We start from the raw sequence: 20905 nt of genomic DNA, 5'->3' as shown, positions 1-20905 counted from the left end.
TTAATTGGTATATTCAGAAGATTTTTCTTGGTTTTAAAATAAGCACTTTAGAGTCATTTTACGATATACTCTTCTATACCGTGAGTTTTAAAAGTCAACTGTCTTTACAGCATAAACTTTAGATTGACCAAAGGGACAAAGAACTTGCCTCATTTCCCCAGCAGCCAGTCAACCTAAACAATCTCCTCTGCTTTCAGGCAAGAACAGGGCAGTATGGAAGCTGGCAAGGAGCAGCATGTTCCACTGGAGTCTTGGTGAGTGGGAGCACCCTGGAAATTTTTCTAAATTTTTCTACCTTCTTTAACAATTTTCCCAACTAACATGAAAAGCAGAACACTACCTGTCCTTACCTGTCCTAACTAAAACAATTACTACAAATATGGTTTCCAAACATACACACTTCTGGGCTTACAGAATTCAAAACTTCTAAGACAATCATCAAGATTTAATAGTCAAATTTTAATTTATGAAAACAACAATACAACTATACATTTTGAGAGCCACTCTCTAACCCTAATATATTTCTCATTTTGAAAACAGTAATTGAAGCTAGTGTCTTATTTATATTAATCAGACTTAAAAATAAAGTCCTGGCTGGGCACAGTGGCTCACGCTTGTAATCCCAGCACTTTGGAAATCTGGAGTGGGGGACTGCTTGAGCCCAGGAGTTTGAGACCAGCCTGGACAACACAGCAAGACTCTGTCTCGACAAAAATCAAATGATTAGCTAGGTATGGTGGCACACACCTGTGGTCCTAGCTACTCGGGAGGCTGAGGTGGGAAGATCACTTGAGCCAGGAAGGTTGGAGCTGCAGTGAGCTATAATCGTGTCACTTTGGCCACTGAGAGACAGATTGAGACCCTCTACCCACCAAAACCCTGGAGTCTGTGATTTTGCTCCCTTCTCCAAGGTATTCACAATTTGTATTGAGACGCTGATATTCTCTAAGGCCCTCTTCCCAGGCTGTCACTCCCAGAACCTTCCCTCTTGAAACTGCACTGCCACACAAACTCCAGAGCTTGCCTGCTTTCTCCCAAGAGGTGTCAATGACATCCGAAGCTCCTCAGGCCCATGGCCCTCACCTCTCTGCCAGAGTTCCACGTGCCACCCCTCGCCTGCTGCAGGCACCTGAGGCCTGGCAGGGGCTAGCCTAGTGATGCAGTCGGTCAGGATGCTGCCAGCAAGGGTGGGGATGATGCGGTTCTATAATCTCCAGCTTAAGCTTGAAATGCATTTTCCCGTTAAAAACAACATACAAAGGACATTCTGCTCCTTCCAAGGGTCAGTGTTTTCACTGATATATTGTGTGGCATGGGGTTTTGCAGACTGGTCTGAAAAGCCAACTGCTTTCATGATATACAGGAACATCATTTACAAGTATCTTTCAGATCACTGTTCCATAAGTCTTTCGTGTTGAAAAGGAAAAATAAAACAATTATAATTTGAATTAAAAAGAAAGAAAAAGGCAAACCGGACCGTGTTATAAATGACAGGTACCTTTCTTATTTCTGTATCATGTGCTATCCATCGAATTACTGCTTCAAAGACATATCTTTCATTGCCAACGTTTAACTTCTCAAGAGAAATCACTTCTTTAAGCTTTTGAGGACTCAGTTCTAAGAATTCTTCTGTGCTGCTGACGTCTCGGAAATGAGTCTCCAGGTATTCTGTGGCAAGGTAATGAACGTGATGCAGACAGTAATGTAGTGCAAAGTCACGGATACCGATGCAGTTCTCAGCGGCAATGCAACCTTCCAAAAACTCACAGCACAGGGTTTTAAGGTCTGTCAGGAGTAGCAGGTCTGCTGCCTGAACAACATCTTGGATTGTTTCTTCATTTAGCCTGATCTAAAAAAAGTAGCATAATTATTTTATATTTGAATGTGTACATTTAAAACCCAAACCACTAATCTTATTTTTGAGTTTGGGCCACATGAAATGTCCATGTATTTTAGATCAAAGATGATAGAATATTGGCAATTTCATATGGTTTAACCCAGCATTTTTTTCTCCCCCAAGAGTTGAAGGGCATCAACCTAAGCCAATGTGTGCTTAGTTAACTTTTCCCAGCTCTGCCCTTGCTGTACCAATGTCAACCACCACTAACCCTTCTAGGGTGACCTGTCCACGTTGCTCACTTCTGTAACTCAGAGAAGAACCTTAATGACTGAAATGCCTGGGAAATGGAAAGCTCTGCCTGCTTTTGTATAATCAAGGTGATTAAGTACCAACATCAGAACTGATGAAAATCTCGCCTCCCAATCTATGAAGAAAACCCTTCTGCTAACTGAAATGCCAACCTGAATGCCAACCCCTTGAAGGACAGGGGTTTACAGTGATTCAAAAGACTCATTCTGCACCCCAACCGTACACAGTGCAGTTTGGTTCACAGATAAATACATTTAGTTCTCAAAACTACGTTTAGAATAAATACCTACTACAAGGGTTTTTTTCCTCATTATGAACATCTACTTTTCCTTAATTTTCTTCAATTTTCTGACTAATGCTTCTTTCGCCACCCACTTCACAGTTTTCCCAAGCATCAGGAAAGAAACCGGTCTCTCTAATTCTGCCACAATCCCAAGTGGACTCCCCTAAAGCATGGGTACTTCACCCACATTAGCAAATGCAAGGGAGACTTCATGAAGAGTACAGCAAGAAACATTTTTACAGTTTACATTTTTTGTACCAGATTTTTAAAAAAAGTGTAATTGCCAATCATCCTAGAAACTGAGCAACAAAAATGTGGAAAGTAGTATGTTGAGTGAGCTACAGGAGGGGAAAATGTTCCATTTATATGACATTACATTTAGCCACAAGACAGCAGGCAGCTGTAGACTCTTCAAATACAGGCACGTGAAAAAACACTCAATCGCATTTCAATAAAACAAAACTGCCAATTCAGGAGTTTGTTATAACTTACGCTGCAACTATCGTTGCAAATTTAAATTGGGAACAAATCACAGAAGTCAATCTGTAAATAAGATTTCAAGTTTCAAATCCAAGCCTGAACACGAATAGGCTCTTTCTGGCTTATCATTTGTTATACTAATAACTGCTGCTGGATTGACCTTATAAGTTAGATCAGAGATTCGTCTTATGTCTGGTTTTGTGATGCTATGAAGTATCTCCAGTATTTTAAGTCTGTCCCCAGATTAATTTAAATTCATTTATTTTTAAGAATCTTACATGTACACACCCACCCCCTAGTGTTGAGATCAGATAGAAAGCATGAAATCAAACCAAAAACTTCAAAAAGGATGAGAATCACTGAGTTAACTCTAGACAAAATGAATATATTTAGACCAAGAAAGCAATACATTCAGAACACTCAGCAAATATGTAGAAGAAACCGCCCCTACAGAAAGGAAAGGGAAAACAAGAGGGATGAAGAAGGAATAAAGGACAGAGTAGGGACCAAGATCTCAGAAAGAATAAAGATGAAATGCATTCTCACACAGCCAAAGGTAAGATGCACTGACCTCTTCCTTCTGTTTAAAAAAAGCTAGTCCTGATTCATATGGAAGATTTTTCTTGAGTCCTCTTGCTATGCTTGAAATCACATCATGGGGAATGGGGTGTCGGAGGAGGGCAGAGGGAAAGAAGTCTAATCACTTATCATTTTCCTCCCTGGATATCACAAAGTCTCTAGAAGTTCAAGTGGATGTGGAGAGGAAAGGGATATCAGAAAGAGAGAGTGGGGGTGGGGTAGGGCAGGGACATGGGTACTGAGGCAACAGGACCAGGGCATCGTGAATAAGGTGCTTGTCATTTGTGTCACTCCTCTTTCTCTGGCAATGATCTACAAGGAACTCTCTATTTCGACCAAACAATCCACAATGCCCCCCAGCATTTCCTATTTGCATGCTATGGAGAAAAAAACAAGTTTTGTATCCCCACTTGTGCGGTTACAAAGCAAGACTGGATCGGGATTCCAAAGCAAAATCCAAAAAGACAGCAGTCAGGGCAGCGTCCCATGTTCTTTAGTATCTCATACGAGAAGGTGGAGCTCAGAATGGTAACAATAAACTGGGATTTGCATGTAAGACCTTACTTTATCTGCTTCTCTTTTAGGAGCAGAGCCATGGAAGAACACACGTAGGGTGCCATTACCAGTAGGAGATGCCACTCAAAGCACACAGTGACAGAAGATGAAGATGACAGTACTACTTTGTCATAGAATGGATGAAAGGAGACCCTCACCCTGAGCTTGAGAAGCCTCTACTTAGGTCTTCCTTCCTTTGTTTCTCATCATACCTGCCCACTGAAGATGTAATCCAGGATCTCTCTCATAACCATTACCGATATCCCTTCAAGTTCAATCTTATAAGTTGATCCATCATCTTTTGGAGGATTATAGTTTAACTTTGTCCTAAGAAAGGGAAAAAAAATGTAAAATTTCTATGAAAGAACAGAAATAGCTATAAATATTTATGTACTAAATACTCTATAAAGTATAAGATACTTATCAGTATATGAATCCCCACCTAGAAATTTGAGTTTGTTAACTTTAGGTCTATGTATTCTTATAATTTTCAACTACAAAACAGTGGTCCCTGGATCCCAAATGGTATTTAAAAAAAAAAAAAAAAACAGATGACCAAAGAACTAAGATCCCCATGACCATGAATCTGTATTTCACTTGGGAAATCCCAGTCCCTTTAGGCTTATTTTTTAACATACTGAATTATCTAATTAATCTTCAATAATGTAACAAGGACTCCACAAACCTGCCATCCAAAACAAAAGCTAAGACCTTGTCAACAGCCCACTTCTAATCAAATGGTCCTCCCCACCAATCCACTCCTCTGCTTCCACCACCTGAGGTAATCAATCATTAGCCTAAATCCAATGCTCAATTTTTCCTTGCTTTCTTTATTACTGTATCCATGAAATATATATCTTAAATTTTAGGTTGTCTTATAATTGATTAATCACCCATTTTGTATTGTTGTTTTATAAAAATGACTTAAAATTTTACATAAGTGTGTACGCCACACTGGTTCTTTTGTTCTTTCTGCCGTGCAACATCCCACTTTTCTGTTGATGAGCATCTGGGGTTGTCTCCCGGTTTTTGATATTGTGAACTGTGATGCTATGACTATTATTGCATACAACTCTTTTGTACCAAGTTAAAGAATTTTTCGGCTGGGCACAGTGGCTCACGCCTGTAATCCCAGCACTTTGGGAGGCTGAAGAAGGTGGATTACTTGAAGCCAGGAGTCCGAGACCAGCCTGGCCAACATGGTGAAACCCTGTCTCTACTAAAAACACAAAAATCAGCTGGGTGTGGTGGTGGGGCACCCCTGTAATCCCAGCTACTTGGGAGGCTGAGGCATGAGAATTGCTCAAACCTGGGAGGCAGCGGCTGCAGTGAGCTGAGATGATGCCTTGTACTCCAGCCTTGGTGACAGAGCAAGCCTCTGCCTCCAAAAAAAAAAAAAGAATTTCCCTTGGGTCTACTCCTGGGAGTAGAATTATGCTAATTTATTCTCCATAGTAGGTGGCGCAGTTTACAGTCTCATATATATGTAAGTGTAAGGGCATCTGTGGATTCATAAACTCTACAATATTTGAATCTATCACACTTCTTAAGTTTTGCCAATTGAATAAGTGAACTATGGATTGAGTAAGTGAAATATGGTATCTCACTGTGGTTGTCATCTGTATTCTCTTACTACTCAGGTGCTGAACATCTCTTTCTTTGTATGTTTGTGGCCATGTGCTTCCTCTTCTGCAAAACATTAGTTATGTCTCTTCTTCAGTCATTTTTTACTAATTGTTCTTCTCATATTGAGGTGTAGGTGTTCTTTATATATTTGTGATACTAATCCTTTAACAGACATGAACTTTTAAAAAAGTGCCTTTTTGAAAACTTAAAAAAAAAGCCTTTTAAAAATCTTTAAAAAGATGTCTTAAAGTGATGAAGAATTTGAAGAACAAATTTTCATCAATGCTTTTTGTGTCTTATTTAATAACTTAGACCTAGATATTCTCCATATTTTTTACTAAAAGAATTAAAGTTTTCTAAAAAAATATTCAAATGAAATTTTAAAATAGTTTTGAAACATGCTGTTGGTATGAATTACAACTGTTAAACCTCAGGATTGCCATCATGTTACCTGCTACCTAATAATCCCATTTTCTAAGAAAAGAAAAGCACACCTTCAAATACTAGTATCCAAGTAGTGACAGTTACAGGGAGTTCTTAGAAACAAATATTTAAACTCATTATTTGTATTCAGACTTCTACAATAAAGCAATGCTCCTGACTCAGCCTCCCAAATAGCTTGGACTATAGGTGTGCAGAACCACATCCAGCTAATTTTTGTAGAGATATTGTTTTACCATGTTGCCCAGGCTGGTTTTGAACCTCTAAACTGAAGTGATCCACCTGCCTCAGCCTCCCAAAGTGCTGGGCTTATAGGCATGAGCCACCACCTCTGGTCAATGAAATGTCATATGCTAAAAAACAGACAAAGTAATTGACTTGGAGTATCTGAGGAAGCTTAATCCTAATTTAGCAGTAAGCAAAGCCGAGACTCAACCTAAATTGGACTGAAGACTCCCCAAAGGCTCTGAAAAACTGGCAGTATGTGGTAGGTGACGATGGGGTTGTGGTGGGGCAGGGGTTGAAAGATAAGCTAAAAATAGAACTGTTAACAAAGTCTTAGAAAACAGCTCAATTTCTGGAATCTCTCTCCATGTGTATATACATCTTCCCTGCGAAGCTTAGTAAGACTCTCCCTAATTCCAGTGGAAGACATGTGACTTATATTTTGAAGAGAATACGACTGAGAGTCTCTGGACAGGGGAGCACCAGGCACATTTGAGGGTAGGTGTTATTGTAATCGGGAGGGTTGACTGAATGTTTATACACTGAATGCTGGACCATTTGTCTTTTTCTCCCAACTCTGCTCCTGAAATGCTGAAAGCCAGACCACATCTTCCAAGCAAGAAACAAAGACTTCTGGAGGACTTGATAAGCCTAAAGGTACAGACCCAAGGGCACAGACATCAGTCTGCCCTAAGAAAATGACCCCGTTTGATCTCACAACAGCAAAACCTGAGCTCAACAAGTCTAATCTACAGGGCTCTGAACTTCCTGCATATTTCGAAGCAGTATTTCTAAAACTTTTTCATGTCACATCGCACACAGAGTCTATAGTATTACTCTGTGCTAAACAGAGGGTGCCTGTAGGCTCAGGGCTGGACAGGGCCCCCTGACTCTTTAGATGCTGCTCAGCTACTCTGGGGACTGACATCATCAGTGTCTTCATACAATGGCAACATGTATTTTTGGCACACCGGTTAAGAAATTGTTTTAGAGCACTGCTCTAAAATTGAGCAAACAGGACTCATTAGATATTTAACAAAGATAAAAGATTGTGCTAAATGTAAAGTTCAAGGAAAAAAGAAAAATTCACCTTAATCTTCCCAGAGGGAAAAGACAGGATATTGTGTACATAAAAAAAGAGTAGGATAATATAAAAAGAAACATCCATGATAGGCCAGCAAAAAATGCTAAGGATTGCAAAAAAAAAAATTTTTTTTTAACATAAGGTCAAGATTAAAAATTGAGGAACTCTCCTAGAAAAAACAGCAAAAAGACAAAGGCAGAAAATATGAGAGACGGCTGAGCCCATGGCTCATGACTATAACCCCAGTGCTTTGGGAAGACTGCTTGAGCCCAGGTGTTCAAGAGCATACTGGGCAACACAGTGAGAGCCCAGCTCTATTTTTTTTTTAATTTATTATTTTTTTTAAAAAAGAAAATAGGAGAAATGAGTTAAGAAAACTTGAAGATCATTCCAGACAGTTCAACATCTGAAAAAAAGGAATGTCCCCCCACCAAAAAAGATAAGACTACTAAGGAGGTACTCTCAACAACGCATGAAAATAGATCCACTCCAGAGCACATCATCATCATAATTTAGGATACTGGGAAAAAAATTCTTATAAGCTTTCAGAAACAAAAATAGATTATACAGAAAGGATCAAGAATCAGAGTGGCTTCATACTTGTAAATGAAAGTTAAATAACAAAGAAGAAATGAGCTTAAAATTCTTGAAGAAAATCATTTCAGACCTAGATTTTTATAACCTACCAAACTATCTATCAAGTGGCAGGAGGGAACAAAGACATTTTCAGCTATAGGAAGTCACAAAACAATTTACTTCCCAAGCAACCTTTCCCAGGATGGTGTTAGAAAATGTGCCCCAACAAAACTAAGGAATAAATCAAGAAAGTGGAAGATTCTGGATACTAACAAGACACAATCTAACACAGGAAAGAGTAAAAGGAATGCAGAATAAGGATGATCCTGGGATGACAGCTTTGTACCAGCAGAAGGCCCTTGTAGATCGTTACTGATGACAGCATACAGAGGATATTTAGACAGCTTTCTTTCCTCCCTGTATTTCCTATCTATCCTATCTACTATTCCTGCCTGAACACCTTCTAGTGAACTAATGGTTTTACTCAAAAGGTACTTCATTTCTACTGGCTGTCCTTTAGGTATATCTATCTGCCTGATACTTTTATTAAAAGTGAAGGAGAGAATTTGAGTCAATTCTCCATCAAGAGAGAATACAGTGTAAGTGGTAAGAATACCAAAGTATCTGGCTTTGAAACGCATCATACAATCTTTTCAGCAACTGACAGGTCTTCACTTAGGATGTCATGACTATTTGTATTTCTCAGTCACTGCTGGTTATCAATGTTTACAGCCCCTCACCTCCAAATTCACCCTTTTTTGCTTGCTTTGTAAAAATGGACCTGATCTTTTTAAACCATTTTCCTTTGTCAACTGGCATTATGTTAAGCTTCAGGTAAAGGCACCGGAAAGACACTGCAGGAAGTGAAACTTTTGCTTGCTGGCTCTAGTGAAGAGTTGTGGCTCCTGCCAGGCAGTCTTCCCTCCCAGCACCAGGCGCTCACAGCACACAGTTGCAACCACACCCTGAAGTTTTCCCCAGAGCCTCCATCAAGCACCTTCCCATGAACAGCTTTCTCAGGCATCTTAGAGCAGCAGTCTCCAACCTTTTTTACACCAGGGACTGGTTTCGTGGAAGACAATTTTTCCACAGATGGGAGTTGGGGGGATGGTTTCAGGATGAAACTGCTCCACCTCAGATAATCAGACATTAGATTCTCACAAGCAGTGCACAGTCCAGATCCCTCGAGTGCCCAGTTCACAATAGGGTTCACGCTCCTGTGAGATTCTAATGCCACCGCTGATCTGACACGTGACAGGAGGCGGAGCTCAGGCGGGAATGCTTGCTTGCCAGGGGCTCACCTCCTGCTGTGTGGCCCGATCATAAGGCCATGGACGGGTCTTAGAAGACAGATTCCTAGCAAGTTCCACAATGTGACTTTTCTGCCATGCAGTGAGCCATGGGTGTGCCCTAATAAGTCAGCGATGGGGTAGGAGATGCTCTATATATCTATTCCTGCATTTTTTAGATTTTTCTTTACTTCTTTCTGGCCAATCTCTCATTACTCCAATCTGCTGTAGCTAATAATTCTTTACATTACATTTTCTTTGTTCAAACTGTTGTGTGGTTTCTTTATCCTGACTAGACCTCGATAGATACTAAAAGCCACTAACATATTTAGAAGAGGTATCTCCAAAACCTGTTCAGATAGAGGAGCTTCAAGCTAGAATCAGAGCTCTTTGTGTTTAAACAAGAGCTAGCTGTACTTGCATATGTCTTGCAGATGGTGGTAGGATGAGGGAAACTAGGCCATCAGGGAAAAGTCTACAGGGAGCCCTTCTATTGTTTTATTTTTATTTTTGACTCATGTGACTGGATGGGGTTTTTTTTTTTTAAGATTATTCTACTGTCATATGTTTTCACAATGAAAGATGATCACTTTTAAAGAATATAGGTTTTGGCCAGGCACAGTGGCTCATGCCTGTAATCCCAGCACGTTATAAGGCCAAGGTGTGAGGACTGCCCGAGCCCAGGAGTTCAAGACCATCTTAGGCAACACAGTGAGACCTCATCTCTATTTAAAACAAACAAACATAAAAGAGTACAGGTTTTTCTCAGCAGGTGGCAGAGGACAGACAATAGCTAAGAGGGCAGAAAGAGAGACCTCGTGAAATATGAGCATGCACCATTTCAGACATCTATAAAATACGATTCTTTCCAAAGCCCATGAAAAAATGAATTGCTGTACACTTGAAGTCTGCAAACATCTGAAGGTTAAATAACAAAACTTTAATTATGGTTTAAATTCAGATCCTTACACCTGCCCCTGATACTTTACCATCATCCTGTCCTGCCCTTGACCTCTCCCAATGCCTCCTGTGCTGCCCAATTCCCACCTGTCTTTGAAAGACCAGTTCTAATGCCAGCTGTTATACAGGTTTTTCTTTTTGAGACAGAGTTTCACTCTTGCTGCCCAGGCTGGAGTGCAATGGCACAATCTTGGCTCACCACAACCTCTGTCTCCCGGGTTCAAGTGATTCTCCTGCCTCAGCCTCCTGAGTAGCTGGGATTACAGGTATGTGCCACCATGCCTGGCTAATTCTGTATTTTTAGTAGACACAGGGTTTCTCCATGTTGATCAGGCTGGTCTTGAACTCCTAACCTCAGGTGATCTGCCTGCCTCAGCCTCCCAAAGTGCTGTGATTACTGGCAATGAGCCACCATGCCTGACCTTATACAGGTTTTCCTAGATGACTCCATCCTGCCACAGGTTGCCCCTCTATCCTTACCTCTTTGGGGGTAAAAATAAATTCCTGTTATAAATTTCCCCAGCACTTTATCAGTAACTTTATTATGACATATTATGGGATGATCAACTTCTGTCCTACATCATGGTATTTTTTATTATGACATATTATGGGATGATCAACTTCTGTCCTACATCATGGTATTTCTTTATTGCCCTTACTAAACTCCATGTTCCTGGAGCCCTCTTTATCACTATATGCTTATAACCTAGCCCAGCAGTTTACAAAGTGAAGATAACGCTCAATGATCACATATACAATTAACTTGGCACTGACAGTGGTTTTTAAATACTCAAGTTTTAAATGTGAAGTGAAGACTTTTTCTGATGACCTCAGGTACAACAAAGCTGAATCACATAAAAAATAAGGAAGAATGTTTAATAACTGTATCTGAACAACACTGAAAGGATTAAGGCCCAGTGCTTCTTAAACTTCAATGCTCATACAAATCAACTTTGACAACTTAGGAACTTGTCAAAACAAGATTTTCTGATTCAGAAGGTTGATGACAGAGCGTGAGTGCCTGCCTTTGTAAGGAGCTCTTGAGTGACGTGGATTCTGCTGGTCACCAGAACATTCTTTTTTTTTTTTGAGATGGAGCCTTGCTTGTAGACCAGGCTGGAGTGCAGTGGTGTGATCTCAGCTCACTGCAACCTCCGCCTCCCAGGTTCAAGTGATTCTTCTCCCTCAGTCTCCTGAGTAGCTGGGATTAAAGGTGCATGCCACCACACCTGGCTAATTTTTTGTATTTTTAGTAGAGATGATGCTTCACTATGTTGGTCAGGCTAGTCTCGAACTCCTGACCTTGTGATCCACCCTCCTCAGCCTCCCAAAGTGTTGGGATTACAGGTGTGAGCTACCGTACTCGGCCAGACCACTCTTTGAGTAGCAAGGGGTTAACTGGTGCTTCTCAAATTATCTATGCTTTTTTTTTTTTTTGGATTTCCAATTAATCCCAGATGAATATTTTGTAAAATATAATAAGTCTTAATTCCTAGATAAATAAAATTCAACTGACATAAATTACTCCTAAGGAGTTTCTAAATTCTTGTGCTTCTATGATCATGGGCAGGTAACAATTTGCAGACCATCACCAGCCTGTACATGACATCCAGCAGCAGCAGGCTGGATGATCATCTGTAGTGAAAGTTGGAAATCAGGGCCTCTAGAAGGGCCTCCCTTCCAATCTTGGATTCTAAGACTCACTCAAATCTATTGTGAAGCAGGCTTGCTCCACAGCCTTCTGCCATTCACAGCCATTTCCCTCCCGCATTTCGGGGATGGTCACCATTCTTTTCTAATTTAGTAACGACACAAACCTTTTACTCTCTCTTACTGTCTTCACTTTTCCCCCCACCTTAAAATCTCTACACACCTTTAGTTTTTATTCCATTCCATTTTGCATTTCTTTCCTTCGACATGTCTTCATTTTTTCTAATACCTACCAAAACATTTTGCCTTAGATTTTCCTTTTTTATCTAGAATCTTCTCATCTTGTACTTGGTTTTTATCTCCACCACATATAACTGAGAAGTCAATGAACTGGAATGAATGAGTAATTAATAGTCATTTAAAAAGAGCTCAGCTAAAGGGTAAATAAGTGATCATTTGCTCCTTAAGTGAGTCTATACATCAGTCAGCCTTTTGTATGTTCTTTGTCCCCATCTCAGAAGGCTACAGGGTCACACACTTGTTGTGAAGTCTTAAATCTGTTGGAAGCCTTAATATTCTTCTTCGTTATTATATGATGTCAATTTACAAACTCTCCTAGAAAATGCAGCAACCTTAAAATATCTCCTTGAGAATTTTATAACACTCTTTAAAAAAATTGGAAAAAAATGACAGTATTATAAAAATGGACCTCAGGTGTTCAAATATAAACACCACGTGTCACATTCTTCTTTGTCTAGGGCAACACATTTCCCCTCTCTGCCCCGTCTGCTCATCTGTAAACAGAAGAGATTAAATAAGGTGATTCGCAATCTCTTCCATCCCTAACCATTTATTGACTGAGCTGCTAAAACCAGCTACACAGAATTACTGCAGAGACTCAGCCCTGAGACCCACCCTAGTGAGTCCTAGAGGCTTAACTCTGGCCAACCCCATCAGTACTTGAGGATTTATATATACCTCATGCAGATCATGTAGGCTAAGTTTGCTTTCTTCCCAAGCAACCATCATTTGGCCAATCTTCTAAAATATATTTTCTGTTCTACTAAAGTACAGCAGAAAGTGAAGCAATATTCATTTTACTTTTTCTTGACAACATGGAAAAAAGTCGTTGGCTACTAGCTAATACAGAAGTTGGTATTATTCAAAGTTTTACTTCTATGAAAGGAGTCTACAACTTGTAGGCAACTATAATCAAGCCAAAGTCATCCACTGGCACATGTCATCCACTGGCACATACAGTCCTCTTCCTGCCTCCAAATTGCTGGAAAAGTTCAATGTGTCTAAATGCCACAACAAACCACCCAGATAATAGGCTTGGTCGTCGTCTTCCAAGAATCATTTTAGATGTGACGTAACAGCGACAGAGAACAAGTCTAAGTGATTTTTCTTCCCCTCTGACGTTAAAGCTTGTCTCCACTAAAAGCAAAGACACATATTTAAACAGAATGCAAGAGAATGTAATGTTCAAGAAGTCGAGATTTGCAGAAATTTGGGGTGATTCATGGGCATTACTCATATCATTTCTAATGAATCATGTCATCATGTCACATCAGATTGTGTAGCTACCAGCAACAGTGAAGCGGGGACTGTGTAGCCTCTTTATTTACCCGGTTATGCCAAACTAATCATTCACATTCCTGGGGGGCATTTGTTTCACAGATGCCATCCAACTCCTTGTTTTTCTTCAGGAGTTCCTGAAAGCACATCAAAAATAGACCTTCAGGGGAGAGGATTTTTAGGCCAATGAAACCACTCTGAGTGATACTATAATAGTGGATCCGTGTCATGACACATTTGTCCAAACCCACAGAGGCATGACACCAAGAATGAACTCTGATGTCAACTACAATCCTTGAGTGACAATGATGTGCCAATGTAGGTTCAGGAATTATAGCAAATGTATCACCCTGGTGTGGGATACTGATAATGGGGGAGGCTGCGCATGTGAGAATGAGGGTACAGGGGATATATCTGTACCTTCCTCAGTTTTGCTGTGAACCTTATGTTGCTCTAAAAAATAAAGCTGTTGGCATGGTGGCTCACACCTACAATCCCAACACTTTTGGAGGCTGAGGTGGGAGAATGGGTTGAGCCCAGGAGTTTGAGACCAGCCTGGACAACACAGTGACAGCTCCTCTCTACAAAGAAAAAAAAAAAATTAGCCAACTGGGGTGGTGTGCACACCTGTGGTCCCAGCTACTTAAGAGACTGGGGTGGGAAGATCGCTTGAGCCTGGCAGGTTGAGGCTGCAGTGAGCTGTGATCATGCCACTGCACTTCAGCGTGGGCAACGGAGTGAGACCCTATCTCAAAATAAATAAATACACAAAAATAAAAAATAGAAGATCTTTTCAGTCCCCATTCAACTTAAATGAAATATCAAGTAGCAGTTAATGTTTCCATCAACAGATGGCCTCATCTCACACAAGCCTTTTACAGCCCACTTTTGCGGGTGGGAAAACACCAATCCCTCTATCTCACAGTTCCTGCCATCCAAGAATTCCATCTACAGTGAAGAAGAGCATTTCCACAGATGTCTGAGATTACAACCAGAGGTCTCAGAGGGAAAACCAAGGAAGCCCCTCAGTAGGCAGTGGGGTATGGAGTGGGTACGAGGGGCCTACTAGGTAAGCTGCCCTTGGCATAGCTCCATGAGCTTCGCAGGGTAACACCAAGGCGCTCTTCCTAGTGGACAAAGCCACATTAGGGGAGTGCTGAGGAGAGGGGACAGCAAGAAGGCACAGGATGGTCTTGGTGACCTGGGAACTGCCATCAGTCTTGGCTGAACTTGGCTGCCTGGGAACTGCCATCAGCCTCACACTGGTTCACTGAGAGCAAGGGGATAAGGTGGGGGGAAGGGGCATGAATGCAGGAAGCTGCATGTGGCCCCCACTTCCTCTCACTGCACTCAGAGCTGGACTTGGGGTTCTCAGTGGAGGCTCAATGCGCCTTCTTTTCCTTCACCGTTTCCTTGAATTTCCCTCTACTCATTTCTCTCTGCCTCTAATTCTTACCTAGATTGTGGTTTTTACTCACCATAAAAACTTTTTTCCTCACACACATCTTACAATGACTCATCATTTGAATGGATTTTTTTTTTTTTTTTTTTGAGACGGAGTCTCATTCTGTTGCCCAGGCTGGAATGCAGTGGTGCCATCTCAGCTCACTGCAACCTCTGTCTCCCGGGTTTAAGCAATTCTCCTGCCTCTGCCTCCCGAGTAGCTGGGATTGCAGGTGTGCACCACCACACCTGGCTAATTTCTGTATTTTTGGTAGAGATGAGGTTTCACCATGTCGGCCAGGCTGGTCTTCAACTTGTGACCTCAAGTTATCCACCCACCTTGGTCTCCCAAAGTGGTGGGATTACAGGTACAAGCCACCAGGCCCGGCAATGTATTTTTAGTAGACATGGGGTTTCACCATGTTGCCCAGGCTGGTCTTGAACTCCTGACCTTAGGTGATCTGCCCACCTCAGCCTCCCAAAGTGCTGGGATTATAGGGGTGAGGCACTCTGCCTGGCCATTTGAATGGATTTTAAGAGTAGTTCCCCAGTCTGCTTTCTCAGAACGTTTGTGAGGGATTTAAAAAAAAAAAAAAAAAAAAGATTCCTGGGTTCCAACCTAGGCCAATGAAATCCAGTCCAAGCAAATGCATGTTAAAAAAGTTCCCAGCTTGTCCTGATTTCCCCCATGCATGGAACATCCCACACCCCACGGTCACACAGTTTAATCCTTCCCTGGATCCAGGTCTCTGCTCCAGTAACACCTCCAAAGAGCAGCTGAGGCACCCACCATGTCTAAAACAACAAGCCCCCAAGCCCCTTTCTTTGCTTTATTTTTCCATAGAATTTATCACCATCTAATAAGACGCATTTGTTTAAATGTTAATATCCATGAAAATGGGGACTTTGTTTCCTGCTCTATCCCTATACCTAATAAAATGGTACTGAACGGGCACCTGACAAATAGTTACTGACTTGATAAACGAGCAGAGCCAGGTTGGAAAACCAGTGGATCTCAATACTGTGATGTTGGTGACTATCCTCACGCGGTTCTGAAGTCAAATGACCACTGTTTAGAATGACATCATGAACCGGCTGAACAGTTGAGAGATTTTCTGCACTCTATCCTGCTGGTTTGTCCACAGTGAGAAGGGATATTTTTTCTCCCTATCAACCTAGGATGTGCTGGGCAGTCAGCAGTTCAGATGTTCCAATCTCCACAGCTGCCTCAATGTCCCCAATGCAATAATCCAAATGGGAACTGGACTCTAAGGCTGGCTGTAGGAGGAGGCTTTCATTTGGGACTAAACCCCTTGCACACCATCTCATCCTGCTTCTCTGCTCTCTACTCATCACAGGTGCCCTGACTAGAAAGATTTGGAGATGTAATATAGAGAAAGGTCAGGAAAGGTTTCAGGACTATCAAGGGTTTACTGTCCAAGTGTCTTCATCCTATCAACCAACGACACAGTAACGAAGGTGAAGCAGCCCCAGCTTCACAATTCAGGTGCAGAAGCAACCCCCAGGAGGTCATGGTCCTAGCCTTCCCCGACAGCCTCCCTTTCCCTAACTATGCAACACAGGCAGATCCACAGAAAACTCTGCCATTCTCCTGTTGCTATCACATCATCCACTTTGAAGAGGAAATATAATGTATTTGTATTTAGCTTTGCTCTCAGTAACCATGTCCAATTACATCTGTATCTGGAAGAAATATGAGAAGAGCAATTATGTATCTTTGAGAGTCACGTGATTTGCAGAAAGGAGAAATTTATCTCAAAGAATATTGTTTTCTGAAAACAGAACACAGCAAATGTGAATTACAAATGAAACAGGAAGACAGTGCAATGAAACTTCTGAAGAGTATGCATGTGTTTGGGGGACAGGAAGCAGGGAAGACAGGACACCCAGAGCACCCCAGGACTGTGGACGTGCATAACTATAAGCAACAACTGCCAGGCAGGAACACAGCCATCCCTACAGGGAGAGCTACAAAGTGTAACCAAATCAATGAAAACTGGATTGGTGGATAGGTGGTTTTGTACAGCTAGCCTCTTTACTGCATCTGGTGAGATATTCATACTAAGTATGAATTCAGAAATAAGATCTCAAATAGTTGGTAGTCCCTGCCCTTGAGGAGCTGACAATCTTTCACTATTGATTGATTGATTGATTGAGACAGAGTCCTATTCTTGTCATCCAGGCTGAAGTCTGGCATGATCTCCGCTCACTGCAGCCTCCGCCTCCTGGGTTCAAGCGATTCTCCTGCCTCGGCCTCCCGAGTAGCTAGGATTACAGGCATATGCCACCACACCCAGCTAATTTTTGTATTTTTAGTAGAGACAGGGTTTTGTCATGTAGGCCAGGCTGGTCTCGAAGTCCTGACTTCGTGATCTGCCCACCTCAGCCTCTCAAAGTGCTGGGATTACAGGCGTGAGCCACCACACCCAGCCCTGACAAACTTTCACTTCTAACCATAGACTTAATGTCAACGAAATGAAATGCTATGAATCATTTCTAGTTTGGATTTTCTTCCAGTCATGTGAGCCTATAGCATTATGTTTCATGATGTAAAGCACCCATTGTGTTCCATAAATCCTTTCCCCTACAGCCTGCTCAAAGCCTATTCCTCCCCAGTAGTTTCTAACTAGTAAATGGCACTATTGTCTAGCCACCTGCTTAAAATTTCAGAGTCCACCTAATATATTCAGAAGGAATGATTGAGTTACAAACTAGAGGTGGATGCTAAAACTGGTAGAATGCAAGTTAATGAGGAATGGGATATTTACATAATCTCAAAGTGTTGCTTCCACAAATTATTAATTATAAAGAGAAAAATAGATCAACCTAGTGGATATCTCTTCCCCACACACACCGTCGCCCCGCCCCCCCCACCCCCCCACTGCCCTGAGACAGAGTCTCGCTCTGTTGCCCAGGCTGGAGTGTAGTGGTGCAATCTCAGCTCACTGGAACCTCTGCCTCCTGAGTTCAAGCAATTCTCTGGCCTTAGCCTCCTAAGTAGCTGGGCTTACAGGCATGCGCCACCACACCTGGCTAATTTTGTATTTTTAGTAGAGACAGGGTTTCTCCATGTTGGTCACGCTGGTCTTGAACTCCCAACCTCAGGTGATCCACCTGCCTTGGCCTCTCAAAGTTCTGGAATTACAGGTGGGAGCCACCACACCCAACCTTCCATAAGCTTTCTTTCAGGACAGTATGTCCAAGCCTTCTCTTTGTTCTTCTGACATATTGAAGACCACCCAGTCTAAGCGTATGCCCCAAAAGGTAATTCTTGCTTCCCAAATAAACCATTGTAAATTTGGAGATTTGCTTTATATTGTATATAACTTCAACAAAGGAATGAGAGAATGCAAGGAGTTTGGCAAAGCTAGAGAGCGGAGAGCAGCCATGTGTATGAGGGGACAGGGTGGGATGTAGGGAAGCGCTGTTCCTGAAGGACTTCCCACAAACTTGGACTTTGCCTCGAGGGAAATGAGCCACTCCCTGGGAATGGCTCCACTCCATTGATTTTCAAACAATTTTAGATTTAGAAAAAAGTTTTTAAGAACTATTGAATTCCTCTGAACCCTACTTATCCAAAGTCAGAAATTAATATTGGTTCAGAACTACTTTACGAACAAGAGTACCACCACTTCCCCCCCCCCGTGGTCTCCTTTCTCTCTTCTGGGATCCGGGATCCAATCTACCGTCCCAACCTGCGGCAGTTAGTTGTCATGTCTCTAATCTGTGACAGTTTGGCCTTCCTTCCTTGTCTTTCATGACCCTAACACTTTGATGAGCACTGGTCAATTATTTGCATCTCCTCCCTCAACCTGGATTTGTCTTTTTTTTTTTTTTCTTTTGAGACGGGTCTTTGTTGCCCAGGGTAGAGTGCAGTGCTGCGAGCATAGCTCACTGCAGGCTCAAACTTCCATTCTCAAGTGATCCTCCTCCCTCAGCCTTCAGAATAGCTGGGAATACAACTGTACACCACCATGCCTGGCTGATTTTGAAAGTTTTTATACAGATGGGGTCTTGCTATGTTACACAAGCTGGTCTAGACACCTGGGATTAAGCAATCTTCCTGCTTCATCTCACACCTGCCAGGATTGCAGGCATCAGCCATCATGCCTATCCTGTTTAATTTCTTATAATTCCACTGAGGTTATTCATTTTTAGCAGGCATACTACAGAAATGATCTTGTACTCTTGTCTGTATCGTATCAGGGACAAGAGGATGTTGCTATGTCTTGTTACTAATGATTTAATCTTGGTCACTTGGTTAAGGTGGTGCCTGTTGGGTTTCTCCACCGTTAAGTTATAATTTTTCCCTTTGTAATTAATAAATATAGGAGATAATTTGAGAATATATAAGTGTCTTTTTTTCCTTGAAATCTCACCCTTTTTGTAGCCAACAGTAGATCCTGTCTGCAACAGTAACTGTGGTATTTAAATGATGATTTCTATCCTCTATTCCTTCTACATATACGAATTGAAATTCTTTTATTCAAAAGAACCATCTCCTCTCCTCCATTTATTAGTTTATTCATCCATTTACTTACCCATCCACAGACACATGGGTGTTTACCTCATTATCTGGAGTAGAATCTAGTATTATTGTTATTTTCTTGCTAACACTGCTGAAGTATTGGCCTCTGGGAGTCCCTTCTGGGTGGCTCCCATGCCCTGTGCAAAGCCTCTGTCTTCTGAGCTCCTCCGTGCTTCTTGGCACAAAATGCTCCAGCCTCTTGGTGTCTTTTTCCTGCCCCAGCACTGAATCAGCCATGTCTCTGGAGACATTAGAGCTTTAAACATTATCCAATTACATTCTAGAAACATCACTCCGGCGGCAGCAGTGTAGAGACTGATGGGGGCTGTGCAGGGAGGCAGACGGCCCAGTGAGAGGTCCTGCCACAAGTCAGAACTGATGGACGCTGGCACTTGAGCAGGGGCAGGGCCAGAGGCGATGGTGAAGAGAAAACAGATTCCAGAGATCTGAGAGGTAGAAACGAGAGGTCTGGGCATCAATTAGATGCTGAGAGTGAGGAAGGTGGTGGTATCTCTGCTGCCTCCTAGATTTCTCGTCTGGGCATCAATTAGATGCTGAGGGTGAAGAAGGTGGTGGTATTTTTGCTGCCTCCTAGATTTCTCCAGGGGAGTCTCGTAGTATATTAATCGACATAGCCAATGGAGGACAGCCCACTGGCAGGGAGAGGGAGCTAGTCTGACTGGGTTTAAGGTGGTCATGTAGCAGGCTTGGTATCAGCGGGTCTGGGGCTCAGGAGAGAGCTCAAGGCAGAAGCATCTCTAGAGTAGATGAGATCGCCATGGGAGAGAATGCAGGGTGAGGATGGAATCTTATGCCTAATCAAGGTATAGGGACAGCTGCAAAGGAGGGCCAGAAAAGCAGGCTGTAGGGACGTGGGACAAAAGGTGCTGTAGAAGTGTGGAGAGACCCAGTATCAACACAATGATCTAACACTGATAAATATAGCAGACAGGTCAAGATAAACACTTAACTTTTCACTTGATTTGGCAATTATATGTTACAATTTTTTAAAGAACAGTTTTGATGGAGTGATAAGACAGGAGCCTATCTTGTGCACAAGATAAAGAGATACTACTCTTTCAACAAGCCTAGTTGCAAAGCCAAGGAAATTAAGCACTTGTTAGAAGAGTATGCAGAGCCTGTTTGCTTTTTTCTTTTTTTTTTTTTCAATATACATACAGAGTTTATGTGGCCACATTTGAGGACTACAACCTAGGAACACAGATTCTAGTTGCCCTGAATGAATCTATGCTCTCTCTGTCTGCTTTTAACAGATGCGTCTGTTCAACATTTGCACAGCTACATGCCATGCACTGGGAAAGATGAGCAAAGACTTTTCTGCTGGGGAAAAGAAGCCAAGAGAAGGAAAAAATATAGAGGAGAAGGAAGAGAATAAATAAGAGAATACGGGTAGGGGAACAGGCAATGGGAGGGCCAG

At 41.9% G+C, this 20905-nt stretch overlaps 1 protein-coding gene across 2 annotated transcripts in view; it reads right to left on the bottom strand.

The window, feature by feature from the left end:
• The window catches only part of GAN (gigaxonin), a 57431-nt gene that overhangs the window by 22407 nt on the left and 14119 nt on the right, over positions 1 to 20905 (bottom strand). The window contains exons 2-3 of one of the 2 annotated variants that reach the window (XM_002761198.6): positions 4259 to 4373; positions 1499 to 1849 (exon numbers count right to left, since the gene is read on the bottom strand). In XM_002761198.6, the coding sequence (XP_002761244.1) occupies positions 1499 to 1849; positions 4259 to 4373 (466 nt within the window). The remainder of the gene's footprint in view (positions 1 to 1498; positions 1850 to 4258; positions 4374 to 20905) is intronic. The other variant, XM_035281561.3, reaches the window with a different exon arrangement.

Source organism: Callithrix jacchus, chromosome 20 (genome assembly GCF_049354715.1).
Source record: "Callithrix jacchus isolate 240 chromosome 20, calJac240_pri, whole genome shotgun sequence".
Classification (NCBI taxonomy): Eukaryota; Metazoa; Chordata; class Mammalia; order Primates; family Cebidae; genus Callithrix; species Callithrix jacchus.
Note: the sequence above shows the minus strand (reverse complement) of the source record. Positions and strands in the feature narration are given on the sequence as shown.